Below are 23,961 nucleotides of genomic sequence, written 5' to 3'. Positions count from 1 at the left end.
AAAATTCTGTTTTCCATTCATTTATAATCAATTAGCATCGAGTGCATTTTATAATTGAAACTGAGCCGTAACTATTGGGACTCTCTTGCTGTCACTCGAGACAACAACCAGAAAATGCTTCAATTGTATTTGCAGCTCGGTTATTGTCCCGCCTTTTCCCTCTTCCGATTGGCCAATTTTCAGAGTAGGGCTTGAATTCGGAGCGCTCTGATTGGTCCGAAGGGCTTTCTGTTTTGGTCGCCTGCCAGCAGCCGTCTGGAAGGGGAGGGGAGCCGTCTGCCTTCCGCTTCTGGGGCTGGATTGACACACAATGAGGAGCAGAGAGGCCGGGGAGACGCTCCACAAACGCCGCTGTAAATAATTACAACAATCACAGAGGCCGGAGAAACATGGAGAACCAGGTACGGTTCGTGTCTCCTTTCGGAATGGGAGGTTTTTGCGGGGAAAGGGGCAGCACGCAGGCGGTTGGTTGGCAGGGGAGAAATGAATCTTCCTTTCTGCGCGTGAGAAAGGGGAGAAAAAAAAAACTCGTAGTTGTTTGGCTCTGGAGCTGTGCTAGCTGGGCACTCATATATCGGTATTTACTACTACAGCACTCAGCACCGCTGCCTAGCCACATCCAAGCACACAAAGAGACCCCCGCTTGGGTTTTTATTCTGCCCTGGTTCCTTCAGAAACACACGCAAACCGCTTACAGCTCGCGACAGTCAGTTTATATCGGGGCTTTTGGTGAAGCTAAGCTAAGCTAATTTATGTATGAGGAGAGTGTCGGCCGTTGGCTAAAGGCTAAGGAGCAGCTACAAGGCGCTGGGGGAAAAGATTTGTCCTGCCCCAGGTTAGGCTGCTGAGGCTGGCGGCGGTGTTGTCTCCGCCGCCAACGGCCTGAAATCTGAACAACACAGAGGAGCTGATAACGACAGGAATCTTACAACACGCTGGAGTATATTTGCATTATTTGCTCACAGCTGGTTAATGTTCACCACCTTCAGGACTGCACAGGGTTTCTACGCAGAATGGAAAAGTGTGGAATTTAGTAGTAGGTGTTTTCCAGGTTGGATGAGGAAGAAATGTTTATATTTCCAGATTACTTAAATCATTGTCCAAAAGTTGCACCCATGCATTTGTCCAGATATCTGTTTTTCTTTTCGTGCATGCAGTTATCCATTGATTCAAACAATACATCTGTATTTACTTTCACAATTATTTTTCCTTCCATCCACCATCTATTCATAAATCTATCTCTCAATACTTCATAGATGCATGCATATATTTTTCATTCATTCATCAATACATAGTTTTCCCATCCATACATCCACTGTTACTTGTATTGTTACATAAATATATATTTTTCCAGTAGAGCCACTCATCACTGCACACACATTTCCATCAGTTCATCAAAAAAAATGCATTATTTTACATACGTACCTCTATTTATTTCCTCCACTGACTTAAAAAATATCTATTTTCACCTATTGTACATATGAAAATACACATAATTATCTATTTATCTAGAGGGGTAACAATACCTGAAAATTTTCTGATATTTTATAATTTATTTTTGTAATTCAGTGACTCCCCCCCCATTTATCTTAGGTTTGTATATAAAATGGACAGATATCTTAATTAGGAAAAGTATGAATTTCAATATTACAGATGTGAAGTAGACCTGATTTTAAATTGTAGGAGGTAAAAATGGTCAGAAGCCACATGAGTAGAGAAGGACAAGATCCTAAGAGGTGTGTTAGCTAAATAATAGAAATAAAGTATGCCAAACTGATGCTTTGAACTGAAGGACTAAAATCTAATGTTCAAATAATACAAGCATGTGTGTAAATTAAAAAGTAAGACACCTACGGCATTGCTAGAACAATTGTCCCTCAATTTACAACACAGACTATGTTGTTACCCAGAATAACTGAAAAGCATAGTTTGTAGATAAAAATTGATATTGCCAACAATTGTTAATAAATGAAATGGTTTTAGTGGTTATGCTGCTGCTAACTGTATGAGCTGATTTGTAGTAGTGATTTTCTATAGTTTATAATTTGATATTTCTAATGTTTAAACAGCAGCAGAGAATGAAGGCTCACAAGAAGAAAGTCATTCTGCTTACATTCTTTTTTATAGTAAATATTGATGTTAAATGCTGAGATATCTGATAGAAATCTGATCCTATGCTATTTAAGTGCTCATGTATCAAATCAGTTGTTTTTTTTTTAAATGTAGCTAACTTGAGTCGTCTTCACTCAGTAACACCATCCAACCATGTCAACCAGATCCAGTAGTGATTATGTGTGTTGTATTTAGGAACCAGAAAACAACAGTGTTTTTGAGCTTTTCATCAAACTCAATCCACTCTCTTGCAGCAACTCAAATTATTGAATTGATACAAAGTCTGCTGAATTAGTACAAGTTGTAATCCTAGTAGCATTGACAAAAGCAGGATTTGTCTACAGAGTGACACAATCTTTACCATTTCCAAGGTTTTTCTTGCTTTTTGTAAATTTCAGGTGCCAATATGTCTGAAAAGAGCATTTGTGTTTATAGGTTGCATTTTTTTATCTTCTAAGAATATAAAGGAAGAAGTTCCTAAAATAATTATAGTTTAATTCACATTGTAAAAGACTTAATGAATCAAACCTAGTTGGGTTGTTCTCTTTTACGGTAATTGGGAGCATAATGAACCCTGTGTTTTAAAACAAACCCTGTCATTAAGACTATAAAACAAACAGAAAGTAGGGTTTTTTTTTGCTCGCTGTTCATCTTCTGTAGACAAGTCTTCCCTCTATTTCTTCTTTTATTGGTCTTATTTGCTCATGAAAAATCCCTTTAAAACTATTTAAATGTTGGCAGAAGTCTGTAGTTTTTAGTATTTTATATGTTCTGGGTAAAGAGGATAAAATGCATGTAGGTAAATCTATCGGAGTCTGTGTGTGTTAGTGGCGAATCCAGTCTCCATGACCTCACAATGTATTGTATAATTTTAAGGGTTAGTTTCTAATCCACATTTGATTAATGTACAAAATTGCTCACTTAGGGTTTATGACATCTGAAGATGAACATTTTATGCAGAAAGCTCAGTAAGCCAAATTATAGATCTGCTGTCTGTGGAAGAAATGCAGCTTGGTGCGTCCCAAATGCCTGAGGCTGCAGGAGGCTGGGTTTTCAGGGTGAAGCCACACACACTCGTGGAAAGTGGCTCATCCACTTTCATGGAGCTAGACTCTATTCAGCGTTGACCCCCTTTGAAGTCTCAACCGCCCAAAGTCGACTTCTGGTAAAAGTTAAAAGCAAATTCCAGCTTTTTGGTCTGTTCTAACTGAAACTCCAGGTTTGTCACTACTATTGGAAAATGGGCTAATCACAAGTATTTAATACCACTGTCCTATATTTTACATTTTTTTAAGATGTGTTCACGTTCACCTGCAAAGAAACAGCTCAAATCTGCCAAAAATGTTGCACTCCTCTCTGTTTATTCCAGAAAAACACAAGTTTTTCTTCTTCTGTGGTTTGGTAGCATCTTGAAGTTTATTTCAGTGCACATATCTTGATATTAACATAACTACCAATTTCCAAAATTAAGGACAGTAATGACAAAAACTGGATTTTTAATCAGTTTGAAAATAGTTTTTATTTTTTTACAGACACCGAAAGTAAAAATTAACTCTAAAAATGGACCAGTCACAATTTTATGGCCAATTTCTGATCAGCCTTGCCAACTGATATTTCTCTAAGAATTATAAGAATATCTAAAAAGGTGTCTTGGTATTATTTAAAAGCAGAAAATGAATATACCATTCACATTTCACTATTTTTCCTCAGCTTATATTGGTTGATGTGGCTAGTTTGGCTAGCATTACTGAAACAGAAGTCCTGGAGAAGCTCAGCAGGATAAAACCTGATTGTCTTTTTAGCATAATTTACAATTTATCAATCACTTTACTGTGTCCGTCGTTTCCATAGACAGAAGGAACTCACCCTTCACTCGTTTGGCAAATCCTTCTTTATACCAGTGGCACTCGTCCTTGAAGTTCTTTGTGCAAATAAAGAGGATTTTCCCCCACTGTGTGGGTACATTTCTAAGAAAAATAACATTTAACCAGCCACTTAGAAAAGACTCTGATGCTGGGTGTAATTAAATTTGTGGGTTAACACACCTTCACAATTTAAATCCGAAAATAATGTGAGAAATAAAAATGGCGGATTCACAAAATTGGTTAGCCGGAAATTGATTAACTTGTTTGTTTTGTGAAGTAATAGTTCAAAAAGACTAATAATGAATAGAGAAACTGAACAGATTTCAAAAATATGACAGATATCGCTTTATATGTCCCCTTTAAAGAAACCCTGACTGACTGACCTGTCACCGGTCAGTGTTAATCAAGGTCAGTATCATCTGATTCTTGCTGACAGATGATTTCTCAGTGTATCTATTAGTTGACTCTGTGTTAAAGCTCCGTAATTGAGTTGTCATTCTCAGTCGTGTTATGAAGATCATGTTGCAACAGCAAAGTGTGTCAGTCTGCAGTGGTTGAAATGTCAAGGTGTTCTGCAGAGTTGTGTGGCGTTTGAATGAACTGAACCAAATCCAAGAAATACAGAAGTCTGTCAATGTTTTGTTTGAATTAAAGTCTTGGGGAAATTGGAATATCGTTGCATCACAGTGGTTTGTTTGGTCATGCTGCTTCATATGTCTATAACTAAAGAGGAATTGGGACTTTATGTGCATCTGATCTCCTCTGGTTTCTTATGATCAGATCTTATTGCAGGATCAGTGCAGCTGGGTTGACATGTTTGATTTGTCATGCAGCTTGTTAAATTTCTTACACTCTAATTCACACACCCAGTTTCAAATGGTCACTTGCTTTCACTGGAGGCCTCACTGACTGTATTTGTAATTGGTCAGTGTCTCTTTAGGACGTAAGATTTTCCAAAACAGATTAACGTTTCACTGTTCCTGCTGATGTAGGCTATGATAGTCTGATCTTCACCCAAAGGAAATTTGGTCATTGCTTGGTGTCCCTGTGTGTGTGCTCTCTTTGGGTCAGTGTTCCTGCTTTTCTTTCAATCGTTTATTAGCTTGAAGAGATTAATGGATGTTATTTATTTATGGCCGCCGGGAGTTCATTGTTTTCATGGGAGCCAGCATGTCTGCCAGAATTTGTGTTTCCCCTCAGTTGGAGAGAAAAAAACAGCGTGGTCATGCACACATCGTCGCTGTTTTAGCAGCTTTGCTTTATTTGCTTTTTAGTCCCCTGCATTTCTTTTGATTGAAATATCCACTATTTTTGCTTCAAATTGTGAATTTGTCTGCATATTATTATTTCAGATAAACATTTTATTTCTGTAATTGGTATCCAGGTGTTTTAAGCTTGCTTTTTCTCTTCTTGCATTGTTTTTTATAATTAATATGATCTTTGATTTTAATGGAAAAATAGACACTTGGATTTTTAAAAAAGCTACAATATAGATTTTATTTATTTATTAGTAACTTATAATTGCTACTTTTCCTGACAATGTTGTGACTTAGAGGGGTATTCTCACCAAGGAACTTAAAATATGACAAATGTATCGCTGTGTTATTGGTGAAGGTCACGAGCATTTAATGAAATTAGGATATTGAGAGTCCATCCAACTACTTAAATGCAATATTTGGCACACAGAGAGTTGAAGTTGTGGACTTGACTTATTTACTGACAGTAAATGATACTAAATCTTTCCTGTTTTAGTAATTTAGGATTGCCAACATTATTTTTGCTAAAGGCCAATTCAGAAGTTCCCAACTACCTTTATTTGGAAAGCCCAGTTAATGATTTCATGGCTTTCAAGCTTTGCTCAACAATGATAGGTCATATTTTAGCTCACTCTTACCTGAACTTTATTACTCACCTGGAATGACTCAGAGCAAAATGTTAAAATCTTTAGTTGAGAGGAAAATCAGCTAAAATGCAAACGTAGCTCCATGTATCATTCAACCATCAAATATTGGCTCGGTCTTATGAAAACATTTCCAAGCAACAACATGATATCCAGGTGGTTTTATAGTAATCATTTTATTGAGAAAATCAAACAAAAATACTTATCCTGGATTAAACCTAATTTATCAGAAAGTTTTGAGTATTTTTTTGCTGAATAAAGGGGAAAAAAATAACCAAAAACCATTTGGTTTAAAATTTTTGTGCGTTACACACCTAATAATAATGTAACTGATTCAACATGCAAAATTACAGAGAAGGAAACTTTGGGTCATCCTTTCCAGATGCTTGATGGTTATATGTTCATCTGTTCCAACAATTAGGCAAATACAACATGAGACTGTGCAGCCATCATGCTGTTCAGGAAGCAGACGGGTTATGAAATGTCTGTAAAAACCCTGAAAAACAAAAGACCCTGGAAAGATGTTGGTGAAAGCTGGTAATAGCTGTCCGAGCTGAATGACTAATATGTTTTGTTTATTTGAGACGGCATAATCCATTTTATTTGTTTTTGTTTATTTTGGCTAATTAAAATGTCTTTCCAGCTCCAGTACTAAATGTTCTTAATGTTTGAGAAGGTGTTCTTGCATTATTATGCCTAAATCATGTGAAAATGGTCTCAAAACAATAGTATCGTTTATCACCATAATGTCTGGAACAATTTATTGTCCATCTAAATTTATTGTGTTAGGGCTTTTTGGCCTTAATTTTTATTATTAAAAAAAAAAGGAGAACTTTCAAGCCTGAGAATACCGTTCCTCCAAATCCTGACTGTTAAACCAGATCTGTCAGGAGGAATAAAACTTGATTGTTTGACTCACATTATTTTGGCATTTAGCAAGTAAACATCCTGGTGGTATTTCTAATTGACTTTAAATGATAAAAGTTTAGTTTGATTTAATATTATTGTATGTAAGCACTTGATTTATCTGTTTGTATTTCCATGGCAATATCAATTTTTAATGTGTAAATATGCTACTTCTCTTGATTGTATTGCTTTAATTCAAAAGGTTATTTTGTGTTTGTATGTTTTGTTCGTCTTTCTGCAAAAATACATTTCCTAATGTGTTTTTTTTTGTCCAAACAAAATAAAAAATTAAGCACTGATTTTTGCGACCGATTATCAAAATTTAAAAGAAAACTCATCTGAAACAGCTTCATATTATTATTCAGCTGATTTAAATTGTACTCAGGTTGAAGTCTAATTTTATTATGTTTACACCGATTTTTATGAGCATGACTTTTATTCAAAAGCATAAATATTATCCATTTACAGGATCTTGTCCAATTAAAAGCTTAAAGTTCTTGCAGTCAAGGAGCTGGGGCAAATGACTAAGCCATACTTAACTTGAAATATTGGCTTCATTGATTGTTATGTCATTAAAAGAGTGGCTCATTAATTTCCCTCTATTTGTCACGTCTGTAATTCATCACCCTCATTTATTGCCTGTTGGGCTAATACGTCTTGATTATTGGCAGATATTCATACCCACTCCCAGCCATTCAGCATCAGATTAGCCGAATTAATTGATAAAATGTCAGTGTAAAATTAAACTTCAGTTTAACTATTCAGTAAACTATTCAGTTGCTTAATAAAACACTCCAGCCTTTCTCTTTATGCTTTGCTTATCTGATTTTCTGCGACTCCTCGGTGGGGGAGGGTGTGGTTAATGATCAGAGCGACTCCCTCGTCGTCTCCCCGTTGGCACGCTGCAGTCTGGAGTTTAAGGGCATTACTGTCACAGGATGGCCAGGCAGAGAGCCAGGCAGGGAGGAGGTGAGCGCCAAACGAGCTCATCGCGGTCCCGTCCCGTCTAATCCCTCCACTCACGAGCCGCACCGTGCCATTTCCAAATCCCCACATTCTTCAGGCCGTCCCTGGACATAAAGTGCCTTTCTGCCCCCCCCCGTCTCTCCACTTCATTCCTCACCAGCACCCCGTCTCGGTGTTCTCCTTCTGCACTCCTCTTCATCTTCTATAATCACAGCGTCATTTGCGAGGCTCTCTCCTGTTATTGTCCGTGGCAGACAGCAGTAGTCCAATAATGCGCTCCTTTTCTGGACTCCTCTTTTGAGATCGGGCTGCTTGGGCGTCAAATTACTCTTAATTTCACTGAGAGCGTCCCGACACCAGTCCAGCTTTGTGTCTTTCCAGACGCCGCCCTTCCTTCCCCTCTGAAGTGTCACCAGACTTTGAGCAGAGACTTGAAGGTTTTTGTTCAAGGTGGAATCGGGGAAATGATGAATAGTGGGTTCTCGGATTAATCGCGTTGCTGGCTTCGCTTATGTTTATTTCATAAGACGGCTTAGTTTGCAAGGTGTTTCTGCTGCTGTAATTTATCACCGCAGAAGAAGCGGTATGAAGCCACCTGGACAGGGCTCATGCTAAAGGTCATTTTCATTATAGATCAGTGTAATTAAATATTTCCATTAGGGATGGACCGATGCACTTTTTTCACTTCTGATGCAGAGATCTGTCGGTTCAGCCAATACAGAAAAACAGGTGAATTGACTTAAAATGTTTATTTTTTTAGACGTAGACAGAAATTTACTGAATTACAAATTTATTTGATAACACTGCACCAGTACAGCTCACTTAAATACACCAGTTATTTCACAAGCTTGGCCAAGCATGGGAAAATAATACCACTTTATTCTCATTTTAGGAGTATAACTGACAAATAAAAGGATAAAAACAATTTCTTGACTGCAGAGTCCTTTCTTCCATGCTGGGGTTTTGAACTTGAAAATTTTTCAGAGTTTCGTTCCTCTGGTAAGGCACCACCCCACCAGTGAGTGGGAGCGTCTCACCACTCCAATCCCAGCCTCGGTTGTCTCTGACTGCCCACTCCAGGCTGAAAGTCCTCTCCCTCTGTGTTTGGACCTTGATTTGCTAAGTTAAAGCAAACTTAAAAACATGTTTGTGAAATTGATAAATTTATCTCGAATATGACCATGTCCATCAACCTTTTCTGATGCGATACTTCAAAATGTGCATGTCAAACGTTGATGGAGATCTACCTGTGAATCTGTGGCTGGACTTGTAAAGATGTTCAGCAAAGCTGACATGAAGAAACTCATCAATTTTTGGCTTGATAATATAAAGCTATCAAGAAAAAAGAAGCGATACACATAGATTACGAGGTTGGAGCAAGTTGATCTGAAGTCTCTGCCTCCTGATAAACCTTTTATGCATTTTTTAATATAACTTGGTTCCTTTCCAGTGCACGGTGCAGGTGAAGCTGGAGTTGGGTCACAGAGCTCAGCTGAAGAAGAAAGTGACCTCTGAAGGCTTCACCCACGACTGGATGGTTTTTGTCAGAGGCCCAGAGACCGGCGACATCCAGCACTTTGTAGAGAGGGTCGTCTTCCGCCTGCATGACAGCTTCCCCAAACCCAAGAGAGGTAAATGCTCAACATTAGATTTAAACGCATATACTTACACTGTTTATTCAAAGCTCTCTTTTTTGTGATGCATCTGAAATTCAGCAGTTCTTTAAGCTTTGAAAGAGGTCAGATTAAGGACAGATGATCATCTGTATAAGAGATATAAGTGTAATAAAAATGAACAAAGAAGAATAATCCATCAATCCAATTTACATTTCTAAAAGTCTTATGAATTGATATACAAATTTGACCATTTTAACAAATGTTTTTAAATTATTCCATCATATTAAGCTCAAGTAGACTGGTACAAGAAACAAAAAAGTTAAACATTTGGTATTTGAGAAGTTTTTGATTTTAATTTACAACGATTGTTTTCAATTTGGAAATGTTTTTATTAATTCTGTTTATTTTAAATTGGGATTATTCTGAAAAGTACACTGAGTTAGGGATGGGTATTTATCATATTTATAATTATTGGGATTTTTTTTTTTACCGTGATACAATATTTGTTTTATTTTGAGAACAATAGACTGCATTTCCTCCAAAAAATGCAGTTTTTTAGTGAAAAAATATTTTTAGTGAAAAAATAAATCTAACTTCTGTAGAAGAAGCCTGTTATAAAAATGGATTCTGTTTTGTTACGGGACTTCGACTGCAGCAGTCAGACTACAGATGAATTAAAAGATACGGTAAAGTAGTTGTACATACTTTGTCGTCACTTTTATGACAGCAAAATATCCTGCAACATATTGTGATTAAAATCACTCATATGAACATATAAATTAGTATCGTCAGTGATGAGTGTGTGTCTGTCTCCAGTATGCAAGGAGCCTCCATACAAAGTGGAGGAATCGGGCTACGCAGGCTTCATCATGCCTATCGAGGTTTACTTCAAGAACAAGGTGCGAACGCCGCAACAGTACTACACGTATTTTATGGTGTGGAGAAAGAAAATGTGGGATAACAGAGGAGGAAAAAAGCTGTTTTTAAATGCCTAATTAATTGTTCCATAAATGTTTCATACGTCCTTCCATCTATCCTTAAAGTGTGTGGAATCTGGTGTCATTTGAGTGCGGACAGATGTTGAATGTGTTGGAACCTGTTGTTGTTCGAGAAGTGGTCGACTTCAGTCCTCAAAGGGTCGACGCAGGTTTTAGACGTGGCCCTGCTCCAACACCTGATTCAAATCACCAAATTATCTCCTCAGCCTTTCAGCAAGTTCTGCTGCAGCCTGAAAATGTTGCCGTCATTCAAGTCTGTGTGTGTGCGTTCAAGCAAGGAAACATCTAAACCAGTGGTGTCCAAACTGTCAAATTAAAAAATTAATTTGATTTATTTTTAATTTTACTCGCTCAATAATAATTTTATTTTTATTCAATCAAGTTATTCGTGCAGCACATTTCTACAACAAGTGCTTTACATCACAAAACACAAAAAAAGCAATAAAAACAGTCATCAAAAATGGAAATCATTAATGATTAAAAACATAAAAAGGACTTCAGATGCCTTTTTAAAAGACAATTTTAAATTTTTTTTGAAGCATTCGTTGTTTTCTATTCATTGGCGAAATGTTTTACCTTTTGTTGACTTTTGGTGAAGGGCCAAACAAAATCATTTCGAGAGCCATAAATAGCCCATGCACCACACTTTGGACACCCTGGTCTAAACCATGCATGACACAAGCTCTCAAAAACTGGAGTTCCCTGCACCTTGTGTTATTTATAAATGAAAGCAAAATTAAAATTTATTTAGCAAATCCAAATGTGCTGCTTTTATTTTGAAAAGCTTTTATTGTGAAGATCTCTGCCTTAATTTCTTTGTTTGATGCTACTATATGTTTGTAGATATTTTATTTAAATGATGTTTAGTTTTATAAAAACAAATCAAGTATTTTACTTGCCAGTCTCTAAGAGTCGGATTCTTAACTCTAAATTAGTTCACTTCTATTTGTGAGCTCACATAATTTCTCTGTAATTAATTTTGCAACTTGGCGACTTAGTGAAAGTTTAAATGGTTGGAGTTCAAAAGGAAGAGAAACAGTTTGTGCTATTAACATTAGTTTGGTGTCGACATAACATTAAGTGTACATAATTCTCATTTCCTTCCTGATTTCTTAAAAATTTCCTTCCAAGAAATGTCACTTATTATTCAGTGATTATTATTCAGAAATACTTTTTAATTACAAAAACTGTTTGTTTCATTCAGCTTCTGTTGTGGCACGTAAAGCAAGTTTTAATCCTCTCTCTCTTGTTCAGGAGGAGCCAAAAAAAGTCATCTTCAATTATGACCTGTTCCTTAACTTGGAGGGAAACCCTCCCGTTAACCACCTGCGCTGTGAGAAACTCACCTTCAACAACCCCACCAAAGAATTCAGGAAAAAGCTCATCAAGGCGGGAGGGGTAAGTCTGTCACTGACAGCTTTACTCAACAACAGCTAAGAGGACTTTAGGTCAGATTACAGTAAAAATCTGACCATTTTATTTCTCATTTCACTCATTAAATACAGTTCCTGTGGTTGTGTTAAGCTTTGAAAACAACGAGAGCGTTTCTGGCCTCTGTACACAGCTTCCAAAGCATTAAATTATTCAGAAAAAATGCTTAAAAGTGAGTTGTAGCATCACTGTGTGAAAATAAATGATACAATGCGTCAGCCAATCAAATCAGTGGTCAGTGGTAAAACTCTGATATGTTAAAGTCACTGTAAGGAAACAGTAAAATCCTGCAAGAGTGGCGACATTTAATAAAATTCACCCGAGATATTTTCAACAACTCAAGTGATCCACATGTAGAAAAGACACAATTGATAAAAACATAAGTGTTGAACAAACTAAATTGTATTAAATACTTTGTTGAAAAGCCGTTCTTGTTAATGATACTTTCAAAATGGCTTCTATATGGAGAAACATTTAATTTATTCTTCCTTTTCTTCATGTCTTTCCATATGTTATTATTTGAGTACAAATCCATTGATCAAACTTGGAAATCCACACTTGTTTCTTCAGAATCTTATCCGTAATGTTTTGATATATTTCTGTATTTGGACAACTTTTGGTGTGTTGTCTTAATATTAAACAAATTAAAAAAATATATTGTTAATTGCTACTTAGCATTTGTATTTTATCAGAACATATTTAATGTAATTCAAGTATTTTTTCCTTTATTTAACCAGGAAAACCCCTCTCATTGAGATCCAGGTCTCATTTTCAAGAGGGACCTGAGCAGAAATCTGCAACACACAAGTGTGCCAATAAAAAAATGTAAATAAAAAACCTGCAGGCCAATAGTCACCGAAAACATTTCCAATCAAATCCAGGCTCCAGCATGATCTGCTTAGAAATCGTTTCAATATTAGAAAGGATTAACATTTGCTTTGACCACCAATCTAAACCAACAAAACAAAACCAAACATCTGTTCTCACATATTAATTTCAAAAAGCTTTGTGTTGATCAAAACAGTAAAACTTTACTTCAAATGAGCTGAACCTCTTTGTAATCCTCTCCAAATTACTGCCTCCCGTTTTGAACTTGGAGTCTACCGGTGGTTTTGAGTGTCGGCAGAGAAACACAGTGACTCATGTGTATTTAATTTCAGATACTGGTGGTCCCTGAGGGGGCTGAAGCTATGTCGAGGCCCAGTCCGGACTACCCAATGCTTCCCACCATCCCCCTCTCAGCCTTCTCAGACCCCAAAAAGACAAAGACCTCTCATGTATCAAAGGTAGGACAAAGGGAGAAACATCATTTGGTTAAAGTCCCCTTGATCACGTGAGATCCGTCCGCATCGTTTGCAGGCATAGATGAAATAAAAATGTATATTTTTCCTTTTTGAGAAAAAGGCTGACTGGAGTTAGTAATTGTTCCCAGCTGTTTTTGTGCATTCGTGTGCAGGATTTCTCTCTTCTTATCTGCGGAGTGAGGGTGCACATTAGGAGGAAAACTGACTCCTTCGCATTTTTCAAAGATGAATCAGTTGGAGAGTAGACCTGACGAGGACTTTATTCTTTTGCAGGCGTCTATTTCTATGTGTGTTTTTTTTTTTTTTTTTAAGATATAACCAGAATCTAAAAAAATCTTCTTGATAATTCCTGGTTTTCAGTCTAGCCCTGCATGTTTTGGGTGTTTCCCCAGCAGCCAGGCACCTGTCTTAAATGAATGTGTGATTTTCAGGCTTCTGCAGCATTGCATGGTAAGCTGAGGAGGTAATGCATTCATTTGAATTAGATGTGCTGGAGCAGAGGTGCAGTAAAAACATTCTGGACAGTGAGCTCTAAGGGCCATGGTAGAGAACCTCTGGAAAGCAAATACTTTATTTTTTTGACTTTTTAAATCCATATTTTTAGTTTTTAATTGAAGAGATGCTTGCTAAAACCTGATTTACAGTAAAATTAACTTATTTATCTGCTTTATGTTGAGCATTTCTCCACTTTAAATACTTAACCTGAAGTAATTTTAATTAATGCTTTTCTTGTTCATGTTAGCTTTAACACCTGAAGTAATTAACAAGGTAACTTGCATTTAATGTGTGAATTTCTACACATTTTTTATGTTTAGTGTTTTCTTAGACGTGATACGTTTTGAAGAACAGAAGTATTTAAAACAATATTAAAGTGTACAGAATTTAATTTATCACTGCTCCAACAATTTTGAGTTCTGAAAACGGAAAACTTTTATCAACAGATTAAACTTTTAAAATCAGCTTTTAGGTCAAACTAGTTTCTCCTGAAGGTCACTCAAAGCAAGTTGATAAATATTTCCAAACTAAGAAGGTGGGAGTTACAATAAAAAGGAACTTGATGGTTAGTTATGCATTTATTTCCTCTCGTCTAGACTATTGCAACACACTTTTTTTTGTAATTTCTTTTAACATGGGTCATGCAAAATCCGTTGTTGCCTTCAGTTGGTCCAAAACTCTGCAGTGAGAATCTGGAGCAAACAGAAGAGCTCAGATCTCTCCTGTTTCAATGTCTCAGCCCTGGTAACGCATTTATTTTGGTGGACAATTAAAAAATTCTGACTAACTTTCTCTGTTACTGAACTGTAGAGAAACTATTAATCAGATTAATTTACATAATTGTCAAATAATTTAGGAATCGATGAATCGTTACCTGGAGTAAACACTTAAAAAAAAAGGACATTTGCTGAAAGAACATCACATTTAGAGCTATAATAAACCCAAAACTGTATAAAAATATTTTGAATTTAAGATAAAAAAATATATATATTTTTCTGCAAATATCCTTTTCTCAGAACTGAAGTGGCATAGTTTTAGCTACACATACACGAAGGGGATGATATATTAGATTTTAGTCCGCAAGATGTTTTTTTTTTCTTATGTGAAAAAGAAATTTTCATCTTATTATATTTATAATATTGTATAAAACAAGCTGATATTGTTGAAAAATTAGCAGAATTTGCCACTTTTTAAAAAAAAAAATTGTCAGAATGATCAATTATTAAAACAATTGTTAGCTTCAGTGAGTTAATCAGGAAGGACTGAGTGTTTCACATGTTAGGAGTATTTATGTAGCTGCAGATTCGATCTTTCATATAAATAATGAAGCGTTAATTACAGGAATGCTGTTGTTACATTTTAGGTGACAAAATGTTTTTCTTTTGCTTTTTTGAGTATTTTCAATCTTGTACAAGTGGTTAAGTAAAAAATCTGCAGAATGTACCAATGTATTTAATTTTTTCAGCTAATCATCAGAATAATTAGTAGAATACTCAGTTACTAAAATAATCTCTATCTGCAGACATTAGTTTAAATTGATGGCCATCAAAATGATGCTATTTAAAAACTGACTGATTTGAACATATTTAAGTTTGTGTAGCTTCATGAGCAAACATTTAAACGTGCAAAAATTACCCAAGATTTAATAAATGTAAAAATTTAATTCCAAAAATGCAGCATTTATGAGCCTGAACCTACATATTTTAATTTGTAGATCCGATGAAAGTCCTGCTATTTTCCTCTCCTCAGGAACCAAGCAAAGAAGGAAGTGGTGGCAGCAGCAAAGGACCCAAACCACACAAACTGACCAAGGAGCACCGTGAACGATCGCGGAAAGACTCTGAGAGCAAAGGGTCGTCCAAAGGCGACGACCGAGATGGGAGCAGCAAAAGCGGTCGCGACCCTTCCTCATCCTCCTCTTCAAAAAAGCCGTCAGAGATCAAAGTGAAGGACGAAGTGAAAGTTCAGCCGAAGGCGGCCTTCAAGGAGCCCAAGCTCACCCTGAAGGAGTCGAAGATGGACGGCATGTCCCCCAAAGGAGGGGGGGCAGGAAGCGGCGGGGGAGGCGGAGGAGGAGCGGTGGAGGCCAAAGCTCCGGGGAAGCGCCCCTCCACCGTGGAGTCCCCCAAACCCAGCGCCAAGAAGCAGAAGAAGGGCAGCTCCGACGGGCTGAAGGGGCCGACCGGCAGCGCGTTCACCGGGACGTCGCCGCGCGTCTCCTCGTCCTCGGCCATCAGCCAGTCCTACGGCGAGAAGAAACCTTCCAAGGAGAAAGGCCGCTGGCCGCCCAAAAACAAAAACGATGCCCAGGAGCTGAAGGAGCTCAAGAAACTTCCAGAGTCGGAGGAGTCCAATTCAGAGGACGAAGTGTCGTCAAAGTCAGAGGTAGGAGGATTTTTAGGTAAATACGACGGTGAAGAGTTAAAACCCGCTGCTACAAACACAAACCAGGATGCGTTTATGACTTTAGAGCTGCTGTAAATGTCTAATTTATCAGATTTTCTTTAATAATGATGATTTTGTCATTTTTAGTTTTTCCTTCCTGCAAGAGAATTGATGTATGCATTTTTTTAAACTTGTACAAAAGGTTGCATTGTTTTGTTTTTGTAAATTTCCTGAAATTTATTTTGAAAATAGGATTTTTGTCTGCTAGATGTTTCATTGGAAAATGCCTCTTACAGAAATTAATTTGGAAAACAATTCACAAGTAAAACAAGAATAACTTAATCTGTAATGGACTCAAGATTAACTGGATACGTTTTCATTTGCCTGCTGTCTGCAGAATTAGAACTTTTTTGTGTCAATTAACTTAAGACATGAAGTATTCAGTTGATTCTACTCATGTTTCCCATTTATTTGTTCATATTATTAATATTTATTTAACCTGTTGTACTTTTTAAATTTCTGTTTTTCCAGCAATCGGCTGCTTCGAGTCCTTCCAACTCAACTTCCAGTTCTGACTCCAGTTCAGATTCGGACTTTGAGCCTGGACAAAAACCAGGGCAAGGTGAGTTTGGTGATTTAATAATTAGTCATTTGTGTTGTTTCTAGTGATTAACCTTTTAATTAACCCTGGGCTTACAATTGTCTTCACTTCAAGTCTTCAGGGAACGCATACGGATTTTAAATTAATTATTTTATTCCCAAATCCAGTGTCCAGTGAATCGACTCTTCAAGTGGCACAGTTACAGCTTCACCTGGTTCAAATTCTTTAAATAAAAAATATTAAAATCTCCTATGAAGCACATTTAGCTGTTTAATTATTAGTTTATCTAAAAAATAAACACATCAGCATCTTTATTTTAAATTGAGCAGCTTTTCAGATGTTAAAAGTATTATTTTAGCAGAAATGATCAAGGAATAAGAAAGATAAGAAATAAAATGCTTTTTATTATTTAAAAAAATTTATTTGCTTTTTTAACCATTTCTAATGTAAAAAAATAAGCGTAAGTGGTTAAATGAAATGTCTCCAAAATGTGCCCATTTATTTTTTTTGATTAATCAAGTTTAGTCATCAGAATAACTGATTAATCAGTTACTTAATCAATCAGGACATTTGGAAATTATAACCTGGTACAGTTTGTTTCTCCTCTTGCGGTGAACTTTGTATCGCTCCTGTTTTAAACAAAATAAATTGCTAAAAAATCCTAAAATTAATAGTTTCAGCCTCAACTGCATTCCATTTCAGAGACACCAACTGTTGGTTTGGTAAATCGTTGGATTAAAACGTTTTAATCTGTTCAGATGACAGAACTGACGTGTTTCTGTTCTCGTCTCTCAGGCCCGCTCAGATCCATGGTGGAAGAGATCCAGTCTGAAGAGTCGGACGACGACGACAGCAGCTCAGAAGAAGGGACGCCCATCAAAACCAACCCCCCCAACCGCGACTCTCGGTCAGTTTGAGCCAAATCACAAAGTTTTAAGCCAGAATCTGTATTTTATACATGCAGATTGTGGTTTATTCTCAGCATTTTCAGTTTTTTTTTTTTTATTAAAGCCAGGTAGAGATTGTAGTTCAGTCAAACTGATTCACTTGACTGGCTGCGAAGAGTCTCTACGCATCGTCAGATGCAGACGGGCATTTACGAGTGCCAGACAGAGTTCCTTTAGTCTGTTTGAATGACCTCTGACCTCGACCTGTGCCTCCGACAGACTCAGCCTGGACAGCGAGAGTGACAGCAGCGACGAATCGCACCGCCCCAGTCGAGACCCCGCTCCACCCCCACAGAAACACGGCTCGTCCAACAACAAAGTGAGTCTCCCACCGAGCGTTTTATTGTGCTTTCAATCAGCGCGCCGACGGGGGTTTCAGTCGTCTGCTAGAGCCATGTCTTGATTCTGGTGCTGCTCAGACATTAAACACTTAGTCAGATTAAAGAATCGTAGAAATGACTATTGAAGAATTACATTTAGAAAAAACGCATGCAGGACTGGAGGCGTACAGTCATTTAATAAACGGCGTCTGATGAGCGGATATAACCCAACTCATGCAAAACCACAACGAACTGATGCAACATTTCAAAGAGCTTAAGTTCAAGTTTCTCAGAATAATATGAGACAAAAACAAGATCTTATGAAGTTTGTGTTTCATGGACGCTTAAAGCAGCTGTACAAGCTCTTGGGTAACAGAGTGAACTTACAGCTTGTCGCAATTAATCATTTAGTCGCATGATAAATTAAAAGGAGCTCAATCATTTAAATGATTGGTAGGAAGACTGGATGACGTAAAGCTTCAATCTGAAGATCAGCCCCTTATTTTGAAGGGCAGCTTTGTTTACAAATACTAAATCCATTTTATTTTTTTGTTTCATTTGTTTGGGAAATTTAAAATGTCTTCTAGTTCCAGCGTTAAATGTTCATTAGAAATGAGAGATTATTGATCTTTGAGAGGATGCATTTGCATTATTATGACTTGAAAATGGTCTCAAAATCTAAAGAATAACTTCTGGGACAATTTATCGTTATCAAACAATTTATCGTGACAGGCCTCGGTTTGCTAAATTTATTTCCCATTTTAAATCAGTTGTTAAATAATTCGGTCTTGCATTTTTTGTCAGTCATCTGTTGAAATACATGAAAATAAAATGTAAAAAAATTTGTTTTTTTATTTTAAAATCTCCGATCCATCTCTCTCTCTGGTTGGCCTCCATCTTCTGCCACAGGTTGTCCGAAAAAGTCCAGATTCCTCTTTTCGCTCGGAGAAGGTGATGAAGAAGGGATACGACAAGGTAGGAAGGGTAAATCAAACTTTTTATGTCTAAACTTAAAAATAAAATAACCATTTTGCTGCAATAGTTGTGTTAATAAACGAAACAAATCTTTGACTATTTTACCTTTTTAACGACACACTTTTGTTTGGATTTTCTGTTGGTATGAGAATCAAAACACCCAACGTTGTTCAATAAATCAACCAATATGTCAAATTATTATAATTTCTGACCCTAAACATGATCAGTTATATTACTGTAAGCCAGGGGTGTCCAAAGTTTAATAATTTTATGTGGCCCTCAATGGGCCGCTACTAAACAGAGATGATGCAGAAGGAAAATGAAAGGAAAAAATATAGATTTAGAAATCGCCTTGTTGTAGAAATTCAATGCAATTATTCCACGACAAAAGAGGATTTAATACAAAGAATAATCTGCATTCATCTGTATTTAAAACTTTAGTTGGTTCTCTGGAGCATCTGGTTGCAGACTCCTGCTCGAGACCAACAAAATAAAAAATATGCAACCCAAAACTTTAGTTTGTTTTATTAAAAAAAACATCTGACACCTTTCAGATCATAGAAATTCCTTATTTTCTATGTTGTTTCTTTAAAATATTACATGATGATTTATCAGTCGGCAGTTAAAAAGAAATAGCTCACGATATTTTTTATTTATTTAGCATTTCTGTTAAATAGCTAGTTTCATTTTGCTGATTTGGGTCAAAAGTTTGGACACCACTGGTTTCAGCTTAGAGAAAAAAGAAAAAATTGTCAAAGAATCAATCAGTCAACAACTAACGTCTTCCTGTGAACTTTGTGTTTTCTGACGTCTTGTTTCATGAATGCTGCAGGCCTACACAGAGGAGCTGGTGGACCTCCACCGCAGACTGATGGCATTAAGGGAGCGAAACGTCCTGCAGCAGGTGGGCGATACGACTTTCTCTGCCACATTTACTCCTGTTGTAGTTAAACCTGTTCTACGAAAGAGCAGAAATTTTATAGAGGTTTCATGTCGTTGATAAACAGAAAGTAGAGGATTATTAAGAATACATTCCACTTTATTTGCCCCACTCAGCTCTTCTAGACTAGCGGCTGCAGCAATTGGCAAACGCCTCAGAACGGCTGTGCACAGCATAACTGTGAAGATGAGCTGAAGGCGGAGTGTCAGAGAGAGCAGGAGCTTCTTAAAGAGAGAGAGCCCCAATTTCAAGGCATCAAATTACAAGATCAATTTGAAGTCATGTTTGATAAATACAGCATTTTTATAACTGAAGGCAACAGTAAATGTTTCCATTGACCATAAAACTGGAGTTGAGAAAATAAACCTGCTTAATGGAAACATGGAAGTTTCTGAACGACTCAATTTTGCGATAAGTTTTTGCTTTAGTATGAAGTACATTCTTGGATGTGTCAAAATTTGCAATGGAAACATTTTATTTTGCATCACAAGTCACATGATCAACAACCGGATACTACTGGCGGAAAATATGAAGAAAACAGGAAGTGGTTGGATGATGACGGTGCCGCATGATTTTTAACGACTTATAGAGTGAACAAACTTATTCACATGCGATTGTAATTATTTTAATCCAAAAACCTCATTAAAAAGTTGTTGTTTTTTTTTCAAAATTAGTGACATATTGACAATTTTGCCCATTTTAGTTATGGAAAGCAGCGACTGTTGCGCATTTGTTCTGTAAAATGGCACAAACATGACACCGCTCCTTTTAGTACCTAAAGATGAAAACTTCAAAGGACTTGGAGCTCTAATTTTATCAAGAGGATTTTATTTTAGGGGTGATGAATACAAATGTATGGACAACTTTTCTAGTGTCTATTGGAGACGCACCAATCAGATTTTAATATCTGTATCAATAAGAGCAAATCTACTCAAATTCTTTACACTTTATTTTTTATATTTGACCAATTAGCGAACATGTTATTTTTCTCTGCTTCAGTTTTGAATATTTGTTGCACTTTATTTTTTATATTTGACCGAGTTAACCTGTTTTTCTCAGTTTCTTTATTGTTGAGTTTCTACATGTTTGACTAAACCTATGAAGCTATTGGTGTACTTAATTGTTGTACTGGTGGAGAGTTATCAAATAATTTGTAATTCATTACATTTATATCCGTTTATTAAAATAAGAAAAAAGAAACTTGACAGTTCAGCACTGTTTTTCTGTATCAGAAGCTAAATCTCAGATCTTGGTATCGGTATCGGAAGTAAAAAAAAAAAAAAAAGTGGATCGGTGCATCTGGGCTTTCTATTGTTAGAGAAAAATAATAAATTAAACATTTTTCTTCCATATCACAGTTATTAACTTTCCTGTGTTGGTCTGTAGTATCAAATCCCAGTGAAATGCATTATTTTTTTTAGCTAAAACACAAAGAAATGTGGCTACTTCCTGCACCATGTCCACATTTCTGACTAAAATTTAATAGTTTCTGTTTTTGTCCTGCAGATTGTCAACCTGATCGAGGAGACCGGCCACTTTAACGTGACAAACACCACCTTTGACTTTGACCTCTTTTCATTGGACGAGTCCACCGTCCGCAAACTACAGAGCTACCTGGAGGCGACGGCCACGTGACAGGAAGCGGCGGGGGGCGGCGTGTGGATGTCAGCGGCAGAGGTAGCCTCGCCATCATGCCTGCTCTTTGCGGAAGAGACGAGCAGAAACGTCTGTCGCGGCCTTTTCACGAGCCTGACTGAAGCATCGAACAACCACACCACGAAACAGAAACACACGAACAGTCGCAAGCACACAACACCACCTTCACGTGACGCTGGGGAGGAAACAGGAGGAGGAGGAGGTGGTGTGTGAGGAAACGCCGGAGCATCTGACCTCCGTCTGGTCAGGGTTTTCACTACACACACTTCGAATCTGTGCCGAGCTGAGGAATTCGCCCAACAAACCCCCACCCCGTCCCTCCCTCCTGCACTTAAACCGCTCCCGCCTCTGCAAACCTAATACTCCCCTTCCTCCTCCTCTTCCTCTTCTCCTCCTCCTCCTCCTCCTCCACATGCACACTCCTGTCTGAGCAGAACACTCCGGCCCCAGCATTGTCAGCTGGAGCTCATTTCTCTTCCAACACACTCCTGAGTTGTGTGTGAACGCCGTCCGTGAGTCTGCGCGCGACTCGTTCTGCTGAGGTTTAAGAGGACATGTTGTCTTTGTGGTCACCGACTTCTTTGTTTATGAAACTTGAGCACAAACAGCCGGTTGCATTTCTACCACCAGTCACTCGCCAACAAGCACACTTTGCCCTGCTAACCTCTACCTCCCGTTTGGCATTATTAGTTTATAAGCACTGAAAATGCTTTTAACACACTTTAGTTTTCTTGTAAATGACAGAAAAAGCTTCTTGACATTTTTTTATTTTGGGTTTTAAGAAGTAAAAACATTGATTTTTCTGTTTTGTTTTTTTTCCGCCGATGTAAAGTTTTTGTTACAGAGCTAATTGATGGTTGTCTTCTAGAACTGTTAATTTTTTTAATCACTACAGAAAAGATTAATAGTTGCCTCATTGTTGTTGCTTCATTATTGTTAGATACAAATTACCCAGAAAGTAGCACACTTTTGTTTTTAATTTAAAAACTAACTTTTGTTGTTAAAATGCAAAATTAAAGTTACTTCAGCCAAGATTAAGAAAAGAGAGGCTGTCTGGTTGCAACAAATTTAGATTGAGTTTGAGTTTTATCCGATAATAAATGACAAAGTAATGATATATTGTGAGTTTATATTGAATTAATTTGCATTTTATCTATCCTTTCTTTGGATAGCCTGAAAAGTTTTCCAAGTACTGAAACATTTTTTCATGAAAAATGTTGTTAAAAGCTTAAATTACGTATTTATGATCCATGTAAAAAAGACAAATGAACTGAAGGGATGAACACGTTTAAAATCTGCAAGGTTTTCTCTGATTGGCAGCACAAGCCAGGAAAATCTGAATTTATTTCCCTTTTTAATTAAATTACGTCACTGTTTACAACAACCACTCTTCTTGAATTGCATAAAAAACAGGGAAAATGCTTTGATGCCTAAATGTTAATTTTTTAAAAAAATCTTTTTTTCTGTTGAATTAAAACAGAAACATCTTTATTCATCACTCTTTTGAAATCTGTAAAAACAGTAATCATCCTCTCAGAAAATTAGTATCAACCAGCAAAATTCTAGCATTATGGTACAAAATGGGTCGGGATAGGATGAGTTTTCTTTCTTTGATCAAAAACTAAAACGTTTTGCCTTTAAAACTAAGGAAAAAATAAAACGGTGATGGTTCAGAGAAAACTTGCTAAAACCCCAATTTAAGAGTAAAAGTTTTGCACAGTGCTCTGTGTCATTATTTCCTTTTTTTGTTTTCAGTGCTTGTAAACACAGTAAGGAGGGGTTGTGGTGAAGTGATGCATATTTTCTCCTGTGTGTGTCCCGCTCCGGTTTTCAGCCGTCTGTACATTCGAAAACACATGTTCTGTTGCGTTCCTGTGCTTTCCCACTGAAAGCTGAGCCTTGACCTCCAGCAGACCCCTTAACGCCCCCCTGCACCCCCGCTGCTCCCCCTCTGCTCTGCGTGAACGAAAGGGCTCCGAAGCTCCTGGCCACAGCAGTGGAGGATCGCTCCTGAATTTGCCTTCTAGGTGGGGTGGAAAAAAGAAACGACAAAAACAAACAAAAAAACAGTAGCCATACTTCCCAACAAAACAAAGAGGAGAAAAAGAGGGGGGGGCACGCTTTTTTACATTTTATTTTTCTACAAGTGCATTTTGTGTATTTATTCCCAAGACAACCTGTGAGCTCTGAATGTATATTGCTTTTACTTTTTTACGGCTTGCAACAGCCCCACTCCAGTGCCTTTTCCTGCAGCGCGCAGCACTAAGCGGGGGGTGTGCGCTCTGCTAGCGTCGCTCACACAGATTGAAGACCCCACCCTCCCCCTCCTACCGTAAACCCCTCCTGGGGGGAACAAGTGTTAATTGGGATGCCTGAACATCCAGTATTGTCTTAATGGTTCCCATCCCTGCTGTGGTCCTTCTTTTTTTCTTTTTTTTTTTTTCTTTCTTTTGTTAAATCAAGAATATCTCCGTTAGTCCAACATAATTGATAGTTTTTGTGGATGGTGGTCATCTTTTTTCTGTTCTAAGGTTAGGGTTTGTG

The 23,961-nt window shown here is 37.3% G+C and overlaps 1 protein-coding gene across 4 annotated transcripts; it reads left to right on the top strand.

The window, feature by feature from the left end:
- The first annotated feature begins 246 nt into the window (after window positions 1-246).
- On the top strand, window positions 247-23,961 carry mllt1a (MLLT1 super elongation complex subunit a). 4 transcript variants are annotated; one of them, XM_015023730.1, is made up of 12 exons: window positions 247-401; window positions 9,200-9,380; window positions 10,182-10,264; window positions 11,618-11,761; window positions 12,955-13,080; window positions 15,343-15,978; window positions 16,510-16,600; window positions 17,375-17,486; window positions 17,746-17,845; window positions 18,756-18,821; window positions 19,654-19,725; window positions 19,878-19,977. In XM_015023730.1, the coding sequence occupies exons 1-12, from the start codon at window positions 390-392 to the stop codon at window positions 19,884-19,886; spliced, it is 1,632 nt and encodes a 543-aa protein (XP_014879216.1). In that variant the 5' UTR covers window positions 247-389; the 3' UTR covers window positions 19,887-19,977. The 4 variants fall into 4 exon arrangements, with proteins under 4 accessions (XP_014879216.1, XP_014879215.1, XP_014879214.1 ...); XM_015023729.1 differs by having other exon boundaries at window positions 18,756-18,830; XM_015023728.1 differs by lacking the exon at window positions 19,878-19,977 and adding an exon at window positions 21,268-23,961 and having other exon boundaries at window positions 248-401.

The sequence above is a fragment of the Poecilia latipinna genome, unplaced genomic scaffold, assembly GCF_001443285.1.
Source record: "Poecilia latipinna isolate Pla-1442-1.1 unplaced genomic scaffold, P_latipinna-1.0 Scaffold3398, whole genome shotgun sequence".
Taxonomy (NCBI): Eukaryota; Metazoa; Chordata; class Actinopteri; order Cyprinodontiformes; family Poeciliidae; genus Poecilia; species Poecilia latipinna.
Note: the sequence above shows the minus strand (reverse complement) of the source record. Positions and strands in the feature narration are given on the sequence as shown.

Coding starts and splice junctions, on each gene's coding strand:
- mllt1a (XM_015023727.1), top strand. Junction 9,381..10,181: donor CTTCCCCAAACCCAAGAGAG/GTAAATGCTCAA, acceptor GTCTGTCTCCAG/TATGCAAGGAGCCTCCATAC. Junction 11,762..12,954: donor AGCTCATCAAGGCGGGAGGG/GTAAGTCTGTCA, acceptor ATTTAATTTCAG/ATACTGGTGGTCCCTGAGGG.